At 36.3% G+C, this 23,322-nt stretch overlaps 1 protein-coding gene across 2 annotated transcripts in view; it reads left to right on the forward strand.

Moving 5' to 3' along the window:
• SEMA3E (semaphorin 3E) overlaps positions 1 to 23,322 on the forward strand; it is a 131,176-nt gene that overhangs the window by 102,274 nt on the left and 5,580 nt on the right. For both annotated transcript variants that reach the window (XM_068189557.1, XM_068189558.1), the window contains exons 7-15: positions 1,825 to 1,944; positions 2,373 to 2,515; positions 4,277 to 4,391; positions 4,710 to 4,779; positions 6,155 to 6,299; positions 10,895 to 11,117; positions 13,770 to 13,861; positions 15,034 to 15,075; positions 18,332 to 18,498. In XM_068189557.1, coding sequence (XP_068045658.1) covers positions 1,825 to 1,944; positions 2,373 to 2,515; positions 4,277 to 4,391; positions 4,710 to 4,779; positions 6,155 to 6,299; positions 10,895 to 11,117; positions 13,770 to 13,861; positions 15,034 to 15,075; positions 18,332 to 18,498 — 1,117 coding nt within the window. The remainder of the gene's footprint in view (positions 1 to 1,824; positions 1,945 to 2,372; positions 2,516 to 4,276; positions 4,392 to 4,709; positions 4,780 to 6,154; positions 6,300 to 10,894; positions 11,118 to 13,769; positions 13,862 to 15,033; positions 15,076 to 18,331; positions 18,499 to 23,322) is intronic.

Below are 23,322 nucleotides of genomic sequence, written 5' to 3' on the forward strand. Positions count from 1 at the left end.
ACAAAATATCTTAGAATTATGTTGAATGCTTTTGTGCTGAGATATTTGGCAGTCACATTTGTCAGTACCGCCTCATTGTTCTTAGGTGAAGTGACCTGTCTGCTCACACATGATACTTATATTTAGTTTAGTAACATTTTCTGCCCTCAGGATCTCACAGGTATAATCAGTTATGACTTCTTCAGTATACAGTAGAATGCCATACCAGCAGGTTAGTTATTTATAACAACATTATAGACCTATGTCAAACAGAAGGAATAGACTTCATATTCAAACTTGAGCACATCTGGACTCACAGATGTCAATCCTGATCATTGGCAATATGTGATGAATCATTTACCCTACATTGATGCATTTTTGATGATACATTATAGTTCTGAAAAGATAAAACGTCTGTTTTTGCATTACACATCACCTAAACTAAAAAGAATACCAACCAGTCTGATATATTTTTCCAGTGGAATTCCCAAAGGGAGATATATGACTAATGTAACTCATTAATTAGGGATGTGAAGATTGTTTGAAACAAATAAAGTTATAAAAGCACTGGCAAATTCAGTTTTGGCAGCTCCGTGCTGTTTGAAAAATAAAGTTCTCTATTAGTTTTGGGCAACCTTCACTTCTACAGATGCTATAATTTATACTTACTTTTTACTTCACTTGCCAGTATTTTACACTAAATCTTGACCATGTATTTTCCAGGGCAATAACCATTCTGTATACGATGAAGCAAGCCTTAGGCAAAACTATGCTCAGCTCTGGCTCAGCAGAGGTGTTGGAAGCATCCCCAGCTGCCAAAATATTAACTTTTCGGAATAATCATTCACAATTATGCCACCAATCAATTAATGTGTCTCTCTTAAACGAAAAAAAATTCACACTTTGTGGGAGACATGCAAACAAAGATCTTGCTTTCTGCTATAATCTTTTATAAGTGCCAACAAAAGATATTTGGATGTATCAGTCATGTTTATTTTGATTAGGGTGCAGGAAGCTGTGTCACTGAAGCCTCCACTCAGATTAGCCTTCAACTGGAAATAATTTATTTTCCTCCCCTTGTGCAGTTTAAGTTCTTTTGTGTTATTTTTTAGCATAAGGATGCCACCTAGTGACAACTGCTTGCTGAAGCTGCCTGCTTCTTAAATTGGAACTAAAAATTTATAATCCAAATCCACAAAGATATTAAATAAATTATTGTTAATGCTTGGTCTGTTAAGGGGAATAGTGTCCATGCAAAACTGAAAGGTAGATGTATGGATGGCATTTTCCCAAGGTAAAATATATCCAATATCACATTTTAAGATGGGTCAGAGATAGGCTTGATTTTTGAACATATTAAATTCTACCTATATACATACTTATTTTTTAAAAGTGTCTGTCATTCAGTGTATTATTTCTAATTTTTTCTGATTATTGCTTCATTTGTGAATACTATCTAAATCCTTTGAAAATGAGACCCATTTTCTGTTTTCATAAATTTTTCAAGAACTATTAATCACCAGTTGTAGAGGATGGATGAAATCTCAGGGTCTATCCTTGTGCTGGTAAATATTTCAATGCCAGGATAAAAATTTTTTGCTGGACCAGAGAAAAATAGTGTCTTTTTTTTGTGTCCACTGAACACAGACATAAAGTTATTCCCAAACTGTAATTATTCCAGGTGAAATGGAACTGTTCCAGTAGGATTCCTGGAAAACCTCTCAGCCTAATAATTAGCACATACCATATTTATAATGTAGTTCCTATAACATGCAATGAAATTAATATGTATAGTTTTACCAAATTGTTTCATTTTAGGTTTTTATTTGAATCTCTGGTCTGCAGGTGGTGAACTTTTTACTGGTCTCTACAGCGACTACTGGGGAAGGGATGCTGCTGTGTTTCGCTCCATGAACCGCGCGGCCCATCTTCGCACTGAACCTGACAATGAGCGCCTGCTGAAAGGTGTGGGAGGAGAAGGAGCTGAAACCAGAGGTGTTCCAGATGGCTAGACAATTTCTGGTTTGCATGGCATCAGAGATTGCTATGCAAATATTAGCGTTGGGTTTTAGCCTAGCTCAAATTAAAGTGTGTAAAACACAGAGAATGGGACTGGAAAACTGTCTTTTGCAAAAATACAAAGGAATATTAATTTGCCAGTTGAAGGTATAAATATACTTCAATATTAATCTATTCCACATGTTCTATAGATACTCACCAAAAAAGTTATTTTTTACTATTTCTATCACCCAATTGCCCTTAGATAGCTCTCTGACTAACAGAGCCCTTACCTCTAGTTTTATTTTTTGGTTGCTATCAGCTGGTTTTACAGCTTGAAAAAATAAGGCAATATTTCAATAACTGGACTCAATTCCTTTCTGATTTTTTTAAAGAACCAAAATTCGTTGGCGCATACATGATTCCTGACAATGAAGACCACGAGGATAACAAAGTATATTTCTTCTTTACTGAAAAAGCTTTGGAAGCTGAGACAAGCACTCATGCCATATATACCAGAGTGGGACGTGTATGTGCGGTAAGAGCCTTTCTCTGATGGTGAAGATAAGAAACTAGAACAAATGATGCAAATTATTCAACATCATTTTCAGCAAATTATTATCACAAACAGACTTAAGTTTTACCAGGAGCAGAAAGATCACGAGGAAAGATTTTGCTTCCCTGTACTGCTCTGTTCAATACTCCATGTCCTGCTCAGGCCATCCTCCTGGTGTGTTGATCTCATCTCTTTTTGGCTCCCTGGCCCTACACACAGCAGTAAGATCTTGGGCAGTTGCTGGAGAGGAGCACTGTTAACATATGAACTCCCAGCTGCCCATATTAGTGCTCTCTAAACGCTGATGAATTTTGGGTGCCTTCCTCTGCTAATAACCAAGTACTGTAAGCCTGATGAGGGGAGCACTCCCATTTTCCCACTGGGACTATATCAGCATGATTAAAGGAAAGAAAGAGAAGGATATTTCTTAACACCTGATTTTGTTTCAAAAAAAGTTTGTATTCCCTTCCTAACTGTAGGGGATACAGCTTAGGGGATAGTTCAGAGGATTCCTAAAACTACTGAGTAAAAAGCAAGATAAAATTAATTATTTTTCTGTCACTTCAGTAAGTGGTATTTGTCATGTATGCTCACCAGCATACTGCGCCTTAAACTTTCTTGGGTATAACTTAAAAACATCTGATGTATGCAAAGTACCAAATTGCAGCCTCAGACATTAATGTTCACAAAGCCACTTGGTTTTCTGGATTCCAACCTGCATCAAGATCCAAGCTGGAATTCTTTGGCTTATGTTCTAAATGTATGCCTGGATAGATTATTTTAATAGTTCCCCCTACTGTGCAATATATCCACCAGGAAGTCTTATCTCTAGCCATGGGTTAAACCAAAATCCACTGACCTTTCTCTTCCACTTCTCCAAAACTTATCTGGCCATTAACATCACAGCTGTATGTCATAAGTCAGATTTGATTTAGTGAATACAAAAACTAGCTAGCTGGTGATTCAAGAACTGGCTTTTTTTTCCCCAGCTTTTGCATTTTCATCTGAGCTGTAACAGGTTTTGTAACACAGAGGCATCTACTCTGCATATTTCTACTTTTCTGAGGAAAACAGATCTCTGTTTGTGAGAGGAGTTTTGCAAGCCAGTTGCAGAGCCTTCAACAGCCAGTTGCACAGTTCTTGAATATAAGGCCACAGATTGAGGATGCATCCTAAAGCAAGTAGTAATAAATGTTCCCTTTTCTTGAAAGTCCCAATGCTTGCAAGAGCAAGAAAAAGGTGAGACAGCCTTTGCAAGGCAGGTGTTATTTAAAGTTGTTGAAAATGTTAGAAAACCATGTAAATAATTGCCTTAGCCTTGGCCCAGCTACACCAGGTCTATAGATAGATTCAGGACTTCGGTTTCCAGATACATTGAGCTAACCCCACACTGAGCTCTTAAAGCAAAGTTAAACTTCAGTAATGTACTCAGTATATCTAGTTTGCAAAAATAAGCAATAAAAAAAAGCTTTACAACAGCTGTATAGCTAAAACTATTCAGGGATGTGGTACAGAATTAAAAAATTCATATGAAACCACAGATCTTAATGAGACCTGGACTTGATCAGTGCAATGCTACTTGAAAACTGACTCCAGAGAAATAATTCTAGTAATAGACATGTGGTTTGAAAATGGATGCTTTTGACATTAGAAGATATAATGAGCAGCTAATTCATCAGAGATGTTTGTGCTTCTAGACTTACTCATTCATATTACCACTGGCATTTGTTTCTCTCTACACAGAATGACATGGGAGGCCAGCGAGTGCTCGTCAATAAATGGACCACTTTCCTCAAAACCAGACTAGTTTGTTCTGTACCTGGGAGAAATGGAATTGATACACATTTTGATGAATTAGGTAAATATCCTAGACAGCAAACAACTAGAAACCATGGAAAAAAACATATACCTTCATGTTAACACATCTCACTGTCAAATATTTCACTTGTATTCATTATCAGGGAATGGTGGTTAGTGTTGAAGTTCTACACATATGGAGTTCACTATCACCAATTACTCCTTTATGTACTGCATTGTTTTTAAAGATTAAAATCTTCATAAAATTAAATTGAATAAATGAGTAAAATGTGATTGTGCTTTTAAGAATCAATGAATTTTCATTTGGCGGGCTGAGAAGAGTAGGTTTTTAACAATAACATTGCTTTTAAATTTACAGAGGATGTGTTTCTGCTGCAAACTCGTGATAACAAAAATCCAGTGATATTTGGCCTCTTCAACACAACAAGGTAAACAACTAGAAGAAATAATAGCAGCCATAGAGGAATGTTTGAACAGTCTATTAAAGAGATAGAAGCTGGATGATACATATCCCTTAGCAACTATATAGTAAACAGTTTATTCTCAATTCTATTCACAGCGGGCTTCCTTGTTAATGTAAAATCTTCTCTATAACACTCAGGGGCTTGAAGTCTCATTCTGTGTTTCAGTATATCTAGATCACAAAGTAATTGTTTCTCAGCTTGACAATTTCCTATGTCATGCACATCTGCATGCTTGTAAGAACAGCATCTCAGAGCCACCTGTCTTCCTTTAAGAGATCCACTGTAATTCAGGGTTAAGTAGATAAGAGCTTAAATTCCTACTAACTTCTCAGTGAAGCCTAAAGCAACAGCTGCAATGGTGCTGGTGGCCTCCTTTTCCTTTTCCACTGCAGCCTAGCTCAGGTGCAAGCACACAGTACTCTCAGCTTGGAAATCTGACTGTTAGTTTAGGATGCAAGAAAAGAACACCTATGCTTTTGCCACTTTCTCATGATTTTTTTTTTTTAGTAACAAAAGGCAGATCTGCTCCTCTATGGTTGTAGATACCTGGAATTTCCTAATGAATTTTGTTGCCAATAGAGAAAATTGGGCACCAAACTGAAATTTTCGGGATCATCTTCCACAGTCTTCAGAAATAATTTCTTTATAGAGAGCACTGATGCTTCTTTAAAAAAAAAAAAAAAAACAAAACAACAAAAATAAAAAACAAAGAAACAAACAAAAACAAACAAAAAACCCCCACAAAAAACTAGAAACAATTGTTCTTCTGTAAAAAAATAAAATAAAATTAAAAATAAAATTTAAAAATAAAATAGATATCTTTACCTGGATTGTTCTACATAAAGTGATCTAATCTAACTAATAATATCAACCAAAATTCCCACTCAATATAAAAGGTATTCATTTTAGGACTGTTTATTTTAGTCAGCATTGGTTGGTTCCCATATTTCCAAACAAAAAGCAGTAGGAAAAATGTTAAAGAAGAAAAATGGTCAACCATTTAAGTCACTAATCAAAGACATACAGGTCCTAAGTTCAGTCTGTTTTGCTTTCTCTGTTTCTAAACAAGTAATTTAGAGTTTGTGTACACTAGCATCAGATTTTGGCATAACAACACAGAGCTTCCTTGGAGAAATGTTATGACTATAAACACATTAAAGACTTTTAAAGAACATTGGATGCAATATTTAGAAGAAAAGCATATAGGAAAGAATAAGTAGTGTTTTCGCCCTGATTGCTGTTGAAATGTGACTTGTTTTTAATTACATAGTAATGCCACTATTATCTGGACAGAATGTGCCATATTGCTTTAGTAATGTCTTTAAATTTTATTTCCTAGCAATATATTCAGAGGATATGCTATATGTGTTTACCACATGGCAAGTGTCCGAGCAGCTTTCAATGGACCATATGCTCATAAAGAAGGACCTGAATACCACTGGGCTCTCTATGAAAGAAAAGTACCTTATCCTAGACCTGGTTCAGTAAGTACAGTCTATTTTCCACTGCTTTGCTATGTTAATGATTTTGGAAAGAAAAACAAACTGCAGTTAATGTACAAATCTTCCTGACTTCACAGTCCAGGATATTCTTTGAATATCTACATACTCCAGCTATTCCTGGAAAAGTGTGGAATGGCTCAACAATAGGTTTAATTAAGTGCTAGAACCATGCATTTTCCAAAGAAAATAGTTGGATCAAGTATATAAGATTTTTCAAAATCCTGTTGGGACATGATTTTATCAACATTGTGTAAAGGTCCTAAGGTCCCAAAATTAGGACCACAGACAAAAGGGATAGAAAGAGGAAGCCCTATAAGGTGAGTGAGCTGCATTCAGTTTCATTCAGAAATGTTAAGTGCATTACCTTTGAAGGAACCTCTCTTTCTTTCTTTAGCATTTTCAAACTGGGACATTTAACAAGTGTTAAAGAAAGGGAAAAAAAAAAAAAAAACCAAACAACAAACAAACCAAAAACCAAAAAAAACCCAAAAACAACTCACAAGCCAAGAGAATCCACTATTTCAAAAGTTTTAATATTTCAATAGTTTTCAGGTGGTTTTCATTCCTTTTTTCCACCTCATTTTCCAAAATGATAAAATTTAAGTACTCATGTAATTTATATCAATGAGCAGATAAGAAATTAGACATATTTTAATAAAAGTAACTAGAGAATAGTTGAATAAATACAATACTAGAATAAATGCATTTGAAGACAAGAAGCAAATTCTCCATTATTCAAAGTCCTTTGCTCAAGACTGGTTCTTTCTGGGAACAATGTTCTGGCACCCTCACAGTTCATTGATTTCCTTTCAGAGTGATATTTTGCTACTCTTCAAACAGGTTCCTGATCTCATCAATATTCCTGTTCTGTATCCTTTACAAAGAATATAAAAATATTTAAACAACACTGTGAAAAACCAAACTCAAAAAAATCACTCATGGTTTTTGGTAATTTTCATACAGATTTTTTATAAACTTTTTTTTTTTTAATGGCTATTAACTGAAGGAAAGAAACAAGACGTATTTGAAAATGCAATTAAATAGGAATTACTGTAGTGAGCATTCAGCAGCTATAGAGGTGCTGTCATGTATGGAGCTGTTCCTGTCTGGTACTTAGATTTCTGGAGGAAATCACAAACTCATGACTTAAGAGACAAATAATTACCTTCTACAAGGAATTGCTATGTTGTTTTCTCAAGGACATCACAAGTAATCTTCACCTCAAGCCCTTTTCCTGTTTCAGTGTCTTTTTTAGTGTTTCTGCAGTTTCTGTGCCAGGTGCTCACATCCCCACTTGATGGGTGAGGAGGGCACTTGTTGGTGCAGGTCAAAGGTGCCCTTTGCACTGCAGAGCTTGTCACCATCTCACAGAGCAGGCACACCCTTCAGGAGGAGGCAGGCACTCAGGGAAGCACAACAGCCAGGATTTCTTTTTTGCCCTGTGCCTTTTGGGATTACAACTACCTACCTACCCATGGTGATTGTCATGTGCTGCAAAGCTGCTTTTTTTTGCACTCATGAAGGTCTACCCCTTGTCACATCAGCACTGGGCAGATTTCTAACTCTGAGCAAAGACATTTCTAACAGCTGTTAGATCCCCCCCCCCAGTTTTCACACTTCATCTCTTAATCTCCTCTCAGGCTTGAGGACATTCCCTTCAGTGCTGTTTTATCTTTGCTAACTGAATCAATATTCTCTTTTATACTAAAAGCAATCATTTCCACAAGTAAGCATTGCATACAATTAATTTATCACTGAATCTCATGAATGAGAGGTGGAAAGGCCTATTAGCTTGTCTGTTCCTTTGCAGTGATGCCTTTCTCCCTCTCATATGATTTCAAATGCATGCTCTTTCTCATTTTAAATTAATAATTTAGAATTAATATCTTTCTCTACTTCTCTTGGGGAAGAGAAGACATAAGCCAAAATTTAGAAGAAGATACTCCAAAAAAGAGATTATCTAGGATTTAAACATTATGAATATGATTTTACCATCTTAACCAATTAGATACCCCTGTAGCAGTGCTGACATCAATACCAAATATATTTTGTTTGTTTCACATCAATTGAAGTCATTAGTATTGAGTCAGTATAGAAAAACAGGTAAATAAATGCTCATGTTTTAGGACAAATGGTTGAATTCACAGGAATTATTGGTTTCCTATTTGATATTTTTTATAGCAAATGTATAGGTTTTGCAGTTTCACCAAATAATGAGACTGTACTAAACATGGATTGCAGAATAGCTGTATATTTTGCAAAGATGATACGATCCAAGTTCTTTAAGTGGTATTCATTTTTTTCTGGGCAGTAGGACACCTCACATATGTTATTTGGACTAGCATTAAACACAGCCATGAATTCAGTATTAATGACTGCAGTTATTACATTGATATCGCCTAGCACTGAAGATTAAATGGTGTCTTTTTGGCAAGAAGGAGAGAACACAGAGCCAGCACTTCAGCAAGGTTGACAATGATTTATAAGAATACTGCCCTAAGTTCCACTTGCTTTCAATGCTTCTCTTCCTTGGCTGTGTTTGGGTCAGACTAGAGTGTCTCCTCCCCAAAAAGGCAAGGCATAGGAACAGAAAAAGGAGCAGAAGAGTGTAAATAATTTCCTAATATTAGGGAAAAAATTAGCTGAGGAAGCAGGTCTCTCCAGGGTGCTAAGAGATTTAATTTGTGGATTTCTTTATGTGTTGCAGAGCACATCAGAGACTGAAGTAGATGGCTCTGCCAGGTAACAGAGCATGAATTGATTCATTTTTAGCTACTCATTTAGGGCACAGTTTAGAGGTCTTTTCTTTTTGCATGAAGAGAAATTGTGTAGCAGTCTGTAGCCAAGTGCTAGGCTTCACACTCCAAACAATGTGCAGCATGTTGGTAAAATAAATCCCACTGCCTTTCCTGTTACAGGAGTGACAGTGGCAAGAGGCAAAAAATAACCTACTAATGGGAATTTCTGAGAGTCAGCACTCATTGATCTTGGGTATTGAATGAGTAAAGAATAAATATCTGAGGAATGAGAATAGAGCTTAAAGCTAAATAAACAGAAAGCCACTGTCAAGAGTCACACAGGTTCTGACAGACTCCGCAATCCTCTGCCATAGTCTCTCCTGGTTTATTTAGTTCATTTAGACTGTGTGAAATGACATCAGCTACATCAAGTGGGGTTGACAGACTTCAGAGACAGTTGCATCTACTGTTTCAATTCTAGACTACTTGATTTTATTTAATTAAAATGAAAAGCTTGTGAATGATTATTTTTATTAAATCTCTCCAGGACTAGAACTTTGCAAAGGGAACCTGGCAATGCCTATTCATTTGATATGCTGTGCAGTGCATGGGAAGAACAGGTTTAGCCTGCCTTGTGCTCCAACTCTGTCTCTTTATTGCAAACAGCTGGTAAAATTCCATCACTAGGTTGATTAAACCATCACTTTTAAGTCAACAGTGAAAAAATACATTCCTGTAGCTAAACCCAAAAAGTGGAAACAAACATTGCCCTGCTTGACAAGTGCAGGAGTTTGTTATTGTCGATTACAGCTGACCACAAGCTTAAAATTACTGTTTCCAGTAAACATAAGGAGTATTGTATTTCATTTTATTGATTGAAAAATCCAATTTAAATGGAGAAAGGCTGCTACTGAGGCTTTGCTTGGAATGCTTCTTAAAACCACACTCTCTTATGAATATTTGGAGAAAGAAAATGGTTACTGAGATATTTCCAGCTTGATCATAAATTGTTTCAATTAGACATCGTGAAGCAAATTGGAAATGTAGGATCTATGCTCAATTCGGAAACACTGTCTTGTTCACAAAGCATCCTGAAATTAACTTCTCTCTTTAACGCAGTAAATTATCTCTAATTGCACATTTGACTGAAGGAGTAAGCGTCTTTTAATCAGTCATTGACATAAAGTTTATTTGCTTTACAAACTGGTATGTTGATCAGGGCAAACATTGGTATTTGAAGCTAAACTGTGATATATAATACTGTCATCAAGAGTCAGGAATCAGAATCGAACATAATACTCTTAGAATGACTGAAATCAAGAATTACTGCTGCTGATGGCATATATTTTAAGTGTGTTTAGTTTCTTATGGTAATACATTTTGCAATCAAAAAATAATAAGACTGGAGGTTGATTTCAAGCATTAGAGTTCTGCTGACTTTGCATGGCTGTTTCTCTAGTGGAATAGAAGCCCCCTTTCTTCTCACTCTGTCCATGGCCATTTTGATTACATCTTCAAAATGAGTCTGAGGAAGAAATAAGCATTATGGCTTTTGTCACAATCTAAAAGTGTAACCCTTTATTCTGTTTTAGTATGCCAAAGAGGGACAAACTCCTGCTTCCTAAACATGACAATGCCAAGGCACTGTCCAGCATTTCCTTTCTTCTCATGATTAATAATCCACACGTGCATAAAGTACAGGGTTCACAGTCCTAATTCCTGCTGTGGTCTTCTGTGCTTGGTTTTCTGTAGACTTGTCTTTATCCCTGAAAACAAGACCCTTCTCTGACAATTTCTTGGGCAAACCTTCAGTATATTCAGTGTTCTATGTTTTTGCAGTGTGCCAGCAAGGTGAACGGCGGGCTCTACACTACCACTAAAGACTATCCTGATGAAGCTGTACATTTTGCCAGGAGTCATCCACTGATGTATCAGCCCATCAGGCCTGTTCATAAGAGACCAATACTAGTTAAAACAGACGGAAAGTACAATCTTAAACAAATAGCAGTGGACAGAGTGGAGGCTGAAGATGGACAATATGATGTTTTGTTCATTGGCACAGGTAAATAAAGAGAGCAAGAAAGAATATTTACATTTATGTTTTAGTAAGTTTTTGGTTGTTTGTTTGTTTGTTTGTTTGTTTTGTTTTTTTTTTTTTTTTTTTTTCTCCAGGATTAAGCAAATCAATAGAGCATTTATTTTTATCAACTTTTCATGCCTTCACCTTACAGAGGGCGTTAGTCATTCTAGGCATGTGCTTCACTGTGATGCTAACTGTGATATAGAATAATAATGGTGGGGAACTATTTAAAAACTAGCAAGAGAAACAAGTATAGGATTCCATTTTAATTTCTTTTCTTTTCAAAAAATAATATTTTAAAAAAATTGCAGAACAACCAGCCTTATTCTTTAAACTTCAGAACACTGTCATGTATCTAAGCTGAGACTTGGTGACCTGAGAGAAACAAAGGTGATATGATTTCTAAAAATATCTGTTCAAGTTATTGGTTTTATTCCACCGTTTCTTTTCCCCAGTTCTGGAGACAAGTAGTCTAGCTGATACCATAAAAAAACCCACCAGCTTCCAGATTTGGGTTTCAACACTGATCAAGGAAGGAAGGAGGAAATGCCCAATTCCAAAAAAACCACAAAACTTTTAGAAGTTTCCTGCCAAGTTTTCTTGTCTTTCTTCTGTGCCATTTTATTAAAATATAGAGAATTTGTTTAACAAGAATTTTTAAGCATCTTCCTAACAAACACAATAAAGGCTAAATATAGCATATACCTGCACTGAGTCTAAGAAAGCAGAGAAAAAATAAATACCCTAAAGGCATTTTAAAAATAGAAAAACTTAAGAAAACAAGAGGAAAGGCTGGAACTACACAAGACTTAGTTCACATCTAATCTGTCTGGAAAAAAAAACCAAGGATTCTTACATTCACATTTAATCAATTTAACAGCAGGAGTGGTATCACAAATCATTTTGACCATTTTCTTTAGGAAAGCAGTTCCAGTGAATTATTTTTTACTAATGAAATTCCTCTGATAAGTACATTTCAGTGTTGAGAACATTCAAAAATATCATGTTCATAGAATAGCAAAGTCCTATTTTTATTTAGTGCTGTTTTCTAAGGTTTTAAACAGCCTTGGTATGGCCTTGGTAATGGACTTAACCATGGTCTGTGAAACATTGTATCATGTGTCACTTATTTCTGTACAGCAGATTTTACAATGGATCCTACATCCTTCATAGTTTCTCCTTGCATTTCTAATTGAGACAGCATCAAATATTCTTGTACACAAGTCTTTTTTTCAACAAAGTTGAATCGGAAGTGTCTTAAGAGTGTGCTTTAGAGCTGTGCTGGACTGGCCCCTAGCAGCTGCCTAGTGTTCTCAAGCTGTCTGATCTCAGGTGACATGAAATTCCAGCAAAAGAATTTGGTTTTTAGAAACTCTGAAATGAAACCTGCAATCGCTACTCTGGCAAAGCTCCCATCAGAAAAATCACTGCTTATTTGGGCAATATAATGTTAGAAAGGGTTGATATATTTTTTTAAATCCCAGTCCAACACCTGCTGTGTAACATAAGTAAGCAGCATCTTACAGCTGAGCAAGTTTCCTTAGGGTAGCGGTGCAGGTTAGAAAGGTTCATCAAAGGCAAAGTCTGAACATAAGAGCTTTCACATGTCTGTCAGCAGGATTTGAAGAGGGACTTAGTTACGAAAATCAGAGCTCAGCATACAAATTCTTTTCACTGTTCTACTACAAAATGGTTGCCTTTGATTTCACAGTCTCTTTGAAAAATGGTGTATGACCCCAGTTTAACGGTTCCTCTTTTTTTTTTCACCCTTTGATCTTTTGCTGAACATTTGGCCCAGTGCTTCCCTGCTTAATATGTCCCCTGTAAACCAAAGGTGACTGAAAATAACAGAAGAAAAGAAGCAATATTTGCCATTGTTGATGACAGATTTTCAGATTAAGGAGAGCAAGGTTTCTCTATAAATAGCCAGCAAGGAAAAACCAAAGTGGTGGAAGACCAGATGTTATTTGTGTGTTTTACTTTCCTCCAAGAGTTGCAGAGACTGAGAAATTGATAAATCTAAGTCCAATGTGCCTTAGTCTTTTTGAATGTGCATCTTATATTTTGATTAATCTCTCTTCGACTACATCTTCAGCTCAACAGCAGTTCAGTGTTTCCTTACAGAATTGTAAGAATTGCTTGCAATGAGCCCCTGAAGGTTCTTGTACTTTTTCCTGAGGGAATGGAGCTGCTGTCAGCAATTAAGGATATTAGTAGTTTGCTATCTAGTGTAAACATTCAGATCCTATAATTAAGGCTACTTTCTGCTTTCTTGTCTCAATGCACTAGGCTTCCACCTACTCCCATTTCTTTTTCTTGAATATGGTTGCCTTCTGTGATTCTTTTGCAATTCACAATGGGTTATGACACAATGTTTGAAAAATACAATTAATTATGTATCTTACAAGTGTCTAAATTGACTCTTACTTGCCAGGGACAAATTGTCATATAGTTCATTTCCTAAGAGTAAGAATCCTCATTAATGACAGCGCAATGCAACTAACTTTTCTTATTTATATATTTCAATCCATTATCAATTTGAAGAAGTCATTTCAGGTATTTGAAGACCACATAAATATTTTAACCAATCATAACCTTTATTTTCACTTTGTTTTGTTTTAAATTTGTGTCCAGATAACGGTATTGTGCTGAAAGTCATAACAATTTACAATCAAGAGACAGAATCAATGGAAGAAGTGATTCTTGAAGAGCTGCAAGTATTCAAGGTGAACTGTGCTGTATATGAAGTATATACACAAGTCTTGAATTTTCTGCAGAATTAAAATTTCAGAAAAATCTGAGGGTACTCAAATATATAATACTTGTGTGCAAGAAATTTTCCAATTATCTAGCAATTTTATAACAGGAAACCTTCATTTTCAAATGAAGTTTTTCTAATGTCCCAAGTACCAAAGCATTTTGAAGCAAATCACAACATCTGCCTTTCTATTTATGTGCTTGGACATTGAAGTGAGACTTTTAATTAAAAACTTATTGCATTTTGTTTAATTTTCCCTTGTATCCAATTAAGTAATTAAAAAAGTATAACTGCACACATAAAAATGTGCTTGCTACAATCATGGAAACTTAAATGAGATCCAGGTAGAAAAAGTCCACTCAGAAAGGGTGAATCAGTTGACCTGTCTCTACAGTGGGCAAACATGGGTCCTATTGAGGCAGAAGCCCATTCTCCTAAAGAATAACCTATGACTAAACTCAGTTCTTGGCAAGCGACAAAGTTAACATAATTTAATTCTCTTAGTGAGTATCATCATGTCATGTTGGCCAAATAAAGCAGAAGGCTAACCTGCTTCAAGCTATAGGGAGAATCTAAATAATATCTATATCTAAAGTTAGACATTTAAATTTGGTACCTGAATTTAGGCAATGTAACTACTGACTTGTTGCCTGCGGGGAAAATCACAGAATCTGCCCTTCTTGTTAAAGCTAGTTTTCAATAGAACTATGAGGGGCTATGCATTGCTCCAAGAAATCTGAACAGAGGGCAGAGAGGACAATGGTAAAAGAAGGAATTCCTGCTATTTTTGTCTTATCTTCAATGAATGTTTTGTTATAAAGAACACTCCACTTATCACTCTCAAGCAGGACAAAAGACATTCAGTGGTGACAAGAGCTAATGTCATGTTTGACAGGGAAATTGTAGTGTTCCTGTAGCTCTGATAATCCTGAATTAAGTGTTGGCTGCTTGTTTCCAAATAAACTGTTTTAAAGCAATATTTCTGAAAGTCACAATTTTGTCACATCTTTCTTAAAGAAAGTCAAAGTATTTAGCAAAGATGAAGGTAATAAGTATATTCCAATACTATTTTACCTGATTTATTTACATAGTGAAAAGATATTCTTTTTTCTCTGCAAACAAATATTTCCTGTTTTTTAGATGCCAGTTCCTATTATTTCTATGGAAATCTCTTCAAAAAGGGTAAGTATTTTACAAGTTTGAAATATGACAATTGTGACTCAATTGTAATGAAGCTGTAAATTGCACAAAACTAGATGCATGGATAGATAGACAGATGTACAGCATCTATAATTAAATCTGGTTGGATACATGTAATTGTCCTGTAATATAAACTTATGGTTATATGCTCTGTTCCTTTATAATGTATTTATGTTTTTCAATTCTAGTGGTAAATATCCTTAGTTCACAATACCATACATATCAGAGCAAGTAAATACCAATCTGTTTCATAAGTTACTATTGTACTAATCACAGTAGGGATTAGCTTGTGGATATGGCAATTCACAGAAAAGTTCTTTGTTGATAAATGCAGACAGGCTTCAGCCCCATGGGGATATCAGCAAAAAGAGACTTGCTGGCTCTCCCACATATTCAGTTGCCCTGTAGGCTGTTTGGACCTGAGTTCTTTTTGAGTTTCTGAAAATTTCTGCTGATATAAACACCCAATTTATTACTCTTGTGGGCAGATTCTCTTCCATATCATATCAATCATATCATCATATCATGTCATATCATATCATATCATATCATATCATATCATATCATATCATATCAATAATATATCATATCATATGTCATATCATATATCATCATATCATATCATCATATAATCTCCATTAATAAACATCCATTAATTGCCATTATAAACATCCGAGGATAGTTATATCTTAATGTTAAACATGTCCAACAGTGATGTTAGACATCCGGTGCAATGTAGATGCACATAGACACAGTGAAACATGAGTAAAAAAGAATGAAAACTGCATTATTAGGAGGTGTGAATGTGCCCCAAAGAGTTATTTGAGTCTTGGTGTCTAATCAATTTGCATTCTTCCTGTATGTAATGCAGAAAGTCAAAGTCCTGTGATGGTAATTCAGAGAAGGATTTGGGTTGAAATATTTTGAATTATTTCCTGCCTCAATCTTTTCCCATGGACTGTGAAAGCAGCTCTGGAGACTAGATTATCTAACGCTGCCCCTAAGTGATTATTTGAAGAAAGACTTGGTGTCTTTTCAAATGTTTGCCTTACCTTTAAATCTCCATGTATTGTCATGGTTAAACGGTTGTGTTGGAAGAGTAAAACAGAGATATCATAAAATATGAAGTAGCATTCGTCCATTATATTCATCTCCCAAGAGGTGTGCTAACTCTACTAATTCAAGGCATATCTGGAAAATCTGGAGAAAACTGTAAAAAAGCCACCAGAGCAACCCAGTAGTTGAAGAAAAAACTTTTTGTGAGAAGTAAAAGTAGTTTTACATTTTCAAGAGATCAAAAAGAAGACTGAGAGAGAACAGGAGAGTCATATATATATTTTATTTTGTGAAGTGGCTTCCTACTGTGTGTATGAGGATTCTTAAACATTGATGGCAAAGCAACATCAGTTTGAAAAACCAAGATCAGCTTGTTGAATGTAGATAAACAGATTCTTGAAACAGGAAACAGCTTTCTGACACTGAGGACAATTAAATATTGGAATATGTCTTAGGGTCAGTGTTGGCACCAAGTAATTTTATCTTTAAAATCAGCAGAAATATAACATAGTTGAGCATACATGAAAAAAAAAAAAAGTTGTACCTCAAGCATTTTCACTGATCTCTTTTGAACTTGGAGTTACTGTGGAGACCTCCTTTCTACCTATGTCTCCATATCCTTATAACACCGACCAGTCTTCACCAAGTCATGGTACAGTAAAATATCACATTTCAGGGCTGAGCTTGTTATCTGCAGAGACTGGGAAAGAATGTTCTTTGATGTTCAGTTGGCTAGATATCAGATGCTTCTTTTCCTTCCTGTGATTTACCAAGACTTAAAGAAGTCTTTACCCCTGCTAAAAGATAAAAGAGAAAATCTCATCTCATATGTCTCATTGAAAGTGTTGTTCATGTCTTCTGGGACAATCACACTGCAGCATTTGCAGACAAAGAATTCCCCTCAAACAAGTATCCTAGGTTTTCTCTTCATTCGAGTTGGCAGATTGAGTTCCTGCTACTATCATCTGGTTTATCTCACCAGAAAAAGTCTTCAAGCATTGCTGTTACCAGCCTCTCCTACTTTATTCTCCTGGCATCTCTGAAAGTTAAATTTCTATGATCTAAAGAGATATAAGAAGTATAATAAGGAACAAGAACAGACTATCCAGATTAAAATTTATATTTTGTGATAGACTAAATAAGGGGTCAGTATTCTCCAGCTTTAAGTAACTTTAAAATACCAGATTTTGACAGCTTGATTGAAGAGTAGGAATTATGGACTAAGTTTGGCCACTAGGATGGGCACAACTTAGGAATCCTTTTTCTGACTGGTAAAACTGTGGAAGTGAGCTGTGCATAAGCAGTTTCTATTGCACTGCACAATGCATATTTCTGTGTTCAGAAAATTTCCATTCATCAGCAACAAGACTTTTTCTCAAATTCCTTTCAATTCAAGCTATTCTCTTCTGAATTTATTGTGCTAGCATCTGAAGAATTAAATTATCTGTTATTTGATTTGAAAAGGACATCTCTGTGAGCTCAAAAGATTCAAACAATGAATGCTAATGCTGAAAAAATCCCCACCCAAACCATGCAAATAAATACTAAAGAAGTAGATAGTGACCAGCTAATTTGTAAGGAAAGACTGCACAGCAACAGGAAAACAATTTAATAACTATCTGTCTATCTATCTATCTGTCATCTATCTCCTGTGCACTGAGGTATTATACAAATCATAGCACTACAGTGCATGTAAATATGTGACCATATTCTAAGTAGCTACATCAAGAATTAAATTTACTTGAAAACTCCCATTTTAAAACTGAGTTTGCTTGTGCCCCTTGCATATTTGAGCTTCTTTGTTTAAATTCTTTCATGTCAAGTTGGGATTTTTGTGCAGATCAGTTAGGTGACAGACAAGCGTAAAGAGGGAGGCATTGGAAAATATCTGATGAAGAAAAAGAAATGTAAACCCTTGCCTATTCAAACACAAAGCTGAAATTTCAGAAGCGAGGAAATGCCAAACTAAACTTGTTCATTTTGCCTTCTTTCTGTTTTTCTGTCCTCAGTAGGAGAGTCTTAATCTGTAATCAGATATTTTCCTGCAGAGTAACTCTGCCTCCATCAGGTCACAGGCTGGAAGTACAACAAGCAACAATTAATTTAGCAATTTCAATAACTGCCTCGGGAAGAGAAGTTTTAGTGGACGTTCTAGGAATCCTATGTGGTGCATTTTTTGCAGCAACAGCTCTACGTGGGATCCGAGGAGGTCATAGCCCAAGTGAAGTTCCACCAGTGTGACATGTATGGCACAGCCTGCGCCGACTGCTGCCTGGCTCGGGATCCCTACTGCGCCTGGGACGGGATCTCCTGCTCCCGGTACTACCCCACAGCAGTGCAGGCAAAGAGGTGAGCGCTCCTGCTTTTTCTGATATGCTTTTTACAAATATCTACATCAACAGTTTCTACTGCAACACAGAGTACTTTGTATCTCCCCCTCAGACATAACCCACGAGATGTCATCTTCTAATTTCTCAGCATAACCGTAGGGGCTTGCAAGGAACCAAACTCGCAGGATGGCATAGGCTGCAGTAGCAGGAATATTTTTTATGATTAGAGCTAAGTCACTTTGTAATTATTTGCATCACACTGTAAACCCTAATCTCCTCAAACATGTCTTTGCAACACCAGAGACCTAGTTTGGTAGTATTATACAGCAAGTATATCACACTGCAGTAACATATACAATGGAATATCTAAAAAAATTAATCAAAGAAGATGCTTTGTTATTAGTAATATACCTTCACCAACCAAAATCCACTGGAACAGATTTTCTGCAAAAGCTAAGGTTTGGTTTAGGTTTTCAGCAGTGGATTGAAAGGCAAATTACTCGAGAGGCAAGTTTAAAGCACACACCTGATTTGGGTGCTTTAATTCTTCCTTGTGGAGACTCTTTCTCTGTATCACCCTTCACTTATTCCTGGTCCTTGACCTTCACTCTTTCATTCAATAATTTCCCTGGGACCTGTTGTCCTCCCTTCCCTCTCAAACCCAGGTTCTGCAATTCAGCTACACAGATCAAGTATCTAGAGCATGCATGTTTTAATCAAGACATTTTCACAAAAATTAGTCAGCATTGTCACCTAGACAGAGCAATTTCTTACCTGAATCAGCAAAATTTTGGAATTGCATAGTTCAAATAATTTCTGTGGCTTTTTTAGCAATTACTGGTTTTAAAAATATATGCTTATTTATATTAGACTTACAAGGACTATAATAATGAATGGAATAAATTCCAGAGAGAGTTTTGAAAACTTGTGGAGATGTTTAAGTCCAAACCAAGTCACAATATCCCAAATGCATTATTGTTTCTTAAGGAAAATTAGGAATATGGGGCTTTGTATTTAGTTGTTTTTCATCCGGCATATTTTATCTTTCCGTGAACCCGGATGTACTCAAATGCATGCTGACTATTTTCAGGCATAACAGACATTTCCATACATTTTTTAAAAAGATAATTAATACAGTGATGTTACCTTTGGTAACATCATTTTTTGGATAAGGCGCATTTAAAAGTACAAATGAGAAAGAGTGTGTGACTCAGCATAATTGAGAATCTCTTGGATTTACTGCACTAAGGAATAGGTTAAACCAAGCAGGAAACCTACACAGCTTTTACAAGCAGGACTGCATAGTTTTCTTGTGCCTTTTGTGAATATAGGAGAGGGAAGAAGGGGGCTGTGATTGACTGCTCAGGGTGAGATGAGTCTGGTTGAAATTTTCAGGCCCCGGATTAAGAAAGATGAGCAGCTACGTAGTGGGCCAGGGAGATTAATGTCCTACAGTATAAGTAGAAATTGGATTATCATAATTATAAAGCATATAGGTTACTCATCTGATGATGTAAAAGTCATTTGGGAGGGAAGGAGGGGGTTAAAAATTTGCCATCAGCCTTTTAGCTTGCTAGCAGTTATCACCATTTATATTGTGCAGGCTACTTGCTGTCTAAGAAAAGATGAGAGAAACTCACTGAGGCCTGGACTTCGTTGTACGTGTTTCTCACCTAAGACAATTTCCAGAGTAGCAGCCTTTAAGTTCCCTGAAAACACATTTATCCAGGGTGGAGTGATATGGGCAGCACCCAGGCACCTTCCTGTGCCTTACCTCCTCAACATTCAGCAGGTCAGCCTCCAAAAGAAGAAAATACTGCTGCTATCTCCCTCCTTCTCTTAAGATAAGCACTGTAGCAGTGGAGAAGGGATTTGCACTCAATTGAATGTTCTTGAAGTCTGCAAAACTTGTTTTCCATATCAGAGTCTGGGGAGCAGCCAGCAAGACTAACAGTGTTGAGAGGCATGAATGGCATTTGCTTTGTTCACTTTAGGTCACAGCTGAAGCTCAGAGCATTTTAAATTTAAGGCCTTACACTAACTGTGTGGTACATGGAGAGGCAGAGAGAGGCACTAGGGACATGTGTATGGAAGTTGTTTTAGGTAGTTTCCTGTCAAGTACCATGTGAAGAGTACTGGGGACAAGGCAGGTCCTGGCAGACAGTGTGGAGTTCTCTGATACCAAGTGGCACTGACTGGTTGATAACCCTACCGTGGCTTTTAATTTAATAAATGCTACATCCCAGAACATTCATGTCTTAGTCTGGCCTTGTCTCGAGGCTCCAGATTTCTGCTCAAGCTGTACATGGTAATGCAAGTAATGTGAGTGCAAGGGGCATTGGACAGCACTTGTTTCTCCTGTTCCTGATACTTGTCCCTTCACTGGAGCCATGGAGTTGTGCTTTACATTGCAATACACATGAGCTGACCTTAATATCACCTGTCTCTGCTCAAATGTGGTCTTCATTCTGTACATTTAGGTAGACCTTTGATTTGTAAGAGCAGTGCTTCTAGTGGGTAAGTGTTCTGGTCCAAGCTCTCTTTTTAATTCCAGTTCTACTGGCGAAGAATTGAATTGGGGCAGGGATGTACAACATGTCCTCTCTAATTTGGTCCAAATGCCGCCTGCTTTAGATCTTGATGCCTCCAAGGTACAACAAGTGTTTAGATTAGCATTTAATAGAAATGTAAACTAGAGCATGTAACAGATTTAGAGAGAAGTGAAGTATAAATATAAAACCCCTATGCTTGGAGTCTGTTATTAATTTTTTAAATTGTGAAAGTCTATAAGTCCTTGTACATTTATATCCTGGATAATTAATTAAATGTGGGATTTAATTAAGGAAAAAATAAAAACTGAGTCCAAAATTCCATATCTTGATGCTGGCAGCACAGCACACCACAATTCTGTGGTAATTACAGGTGTGTGGCTCCTGAATACTGCAAATACCTCAGATGGCAGAATGAATTTCTATTGCATTCAAATTTCATGAACTGCACTTGAGAAAGCAGAAGTCCAGGACTTAAATGCTTTAGTTCACTATTATCTCTGCAATCTGATTTAGGCAGGTTCAATTTTTATCTAAACAAGCACCAATCTTTGCTGTACCAGCTCACCTTCCAGGCTGGAAAAGGTCTGAAGTAGCTTAAAAAAGTCTTTGAACTTGGGTAAGTATAGTGTGATTCTTTAGCTAATTTTTAGAAGCTGTCTCTCCCCTGCCTCCTCTCCCTCTCTGTCTTCTTTCTCCATCACCCACTCCACCAGCAGGCACGCAGTCTCCTGATTTACTTATGCAAAGCACAGCGGTGCCTTTTCTTCACAAGACTTTTTGATTTTGCCTCATACATTCTTGGGAAATAATAAAGAAAAATGAAAATTATGATTATGATAATGATGATGATGATGACTGTATTGCTTTCTTGCAGATCATTTTTACTAGGTTCCTGAAAGCACAGAGTTAAGGGCTGAAATCTAAATCAATGAAATTATAGATTGCAAAAGATACTTCCCTACATTCAGTACATTTGTTAATCACTGAAAATTGTTCCTTACAGTAATTTATCTCAGGGATTATCTGATACTCTATTATTCTGAGTAAAATAATTTCTAAGAAAAAATACAATAATACCAGACTTATGTCAGTGTTTGTGAAATGAGTTTATCTCCCAGCATGTCCCTCTCTTTCATCACCTCTCTCTATTTTTTCTTTCTATTTGTGATAATAGTAAGTGAAGGCACTGATAATTGTATCTGTCCCAGTTGTCACAGTTGCAACAGTAAAATTCCATCCAACAAACATTTATTTTTCTTTAATGATTCTGACAACTGGAAAAATAACCTTGTCTTATAGAACTAGTTTTTTTTTTTTTAGCTTTACACTGATCTTAAGGAACTCATGAGTAAATAGAACATGCTTGCTACCTGTTCCTGCGAGACAGGGCTGTTGGACCTGACAGCAGCGGGATTGTCTTGTTTGTTTTTGTAAAGGCTAATGCATATCCTATAGTGTTTACATATATTTGTGCAGGAGATTGTCTCTTCTGAGTAATCTACACACACAGACTTTCAGACCTGGTGACAACATTTATCAGCACTGACACTACATATTGCAATGACAACACCCAGGGCAGAACAAGGCCCAGTTGCTACCTCAGATTTTCTTTCATAGGAGGCAAGTATTGTTAGCATTTTTCCCTAAAAGCCCAATGCAGTATTCACTGAATTTCCAGATTCCCCTGAAACAACAATGGAAAAACACTGGTTCTTCTCTGAATATCAATGGAGGTTAAAGCTTTGATCTTGGTCCACGAAGAACACTGGATCAGGAGTTCATATGGGTGACAGAATTCAGAAAATAATCAGTGTCTACAGCCAGATTAAAAATTAAATGAGTAGCATCCATGGACAAGACTTTTAGATGGTGTTAATCTAAATAGTTTCAATAAATTCGACTTGTGACAAATTAAAATTTTGTCTTTTGGGTTCATATAGAACTAGAGAATAAACTTATTTCACTAGTAAATGCAAAAAATAACAGAACTCTTTGGCTTTGTTTGTTTCTAACATAATTTATACTATACACATACCTGCTGTGTAAGATTTGCTGCACTGCATATTTCTTCTGTTCATCTGTTATGTATGGCATTGGCAATACTGTATAGAATTACTCTTTATGCAAATATAGGAACAGTATCCTTAGAAAAACTACATTTGAGCTTGTTGGACATACTAATGTAGCAAGATACAGCATTCCAATAGGGTCTTTTATTTCCCAAATAAACAATCTTAATTTTATTTACCAAGACACTCAAAGAAAAAAAAATTCTATACGAAGGCACAATT

Source organism: Anomalospiza imberbis, chromosome 5, assembly GCF_031753505.1.
Source record: "Anomalospiza imberbis isolate Cuckoo-Finch-1a 21T00152 chromosome 5, ASM3175350v1, whole genome shotgun sequence".
NCBI classification, from domain to species: domain Eukaryota; kingdom Metazoa; phylum Chordata; class Aves; order Passeriformes; family Viduidae; genus Anomalospiza; species Anomalospiza imberbis.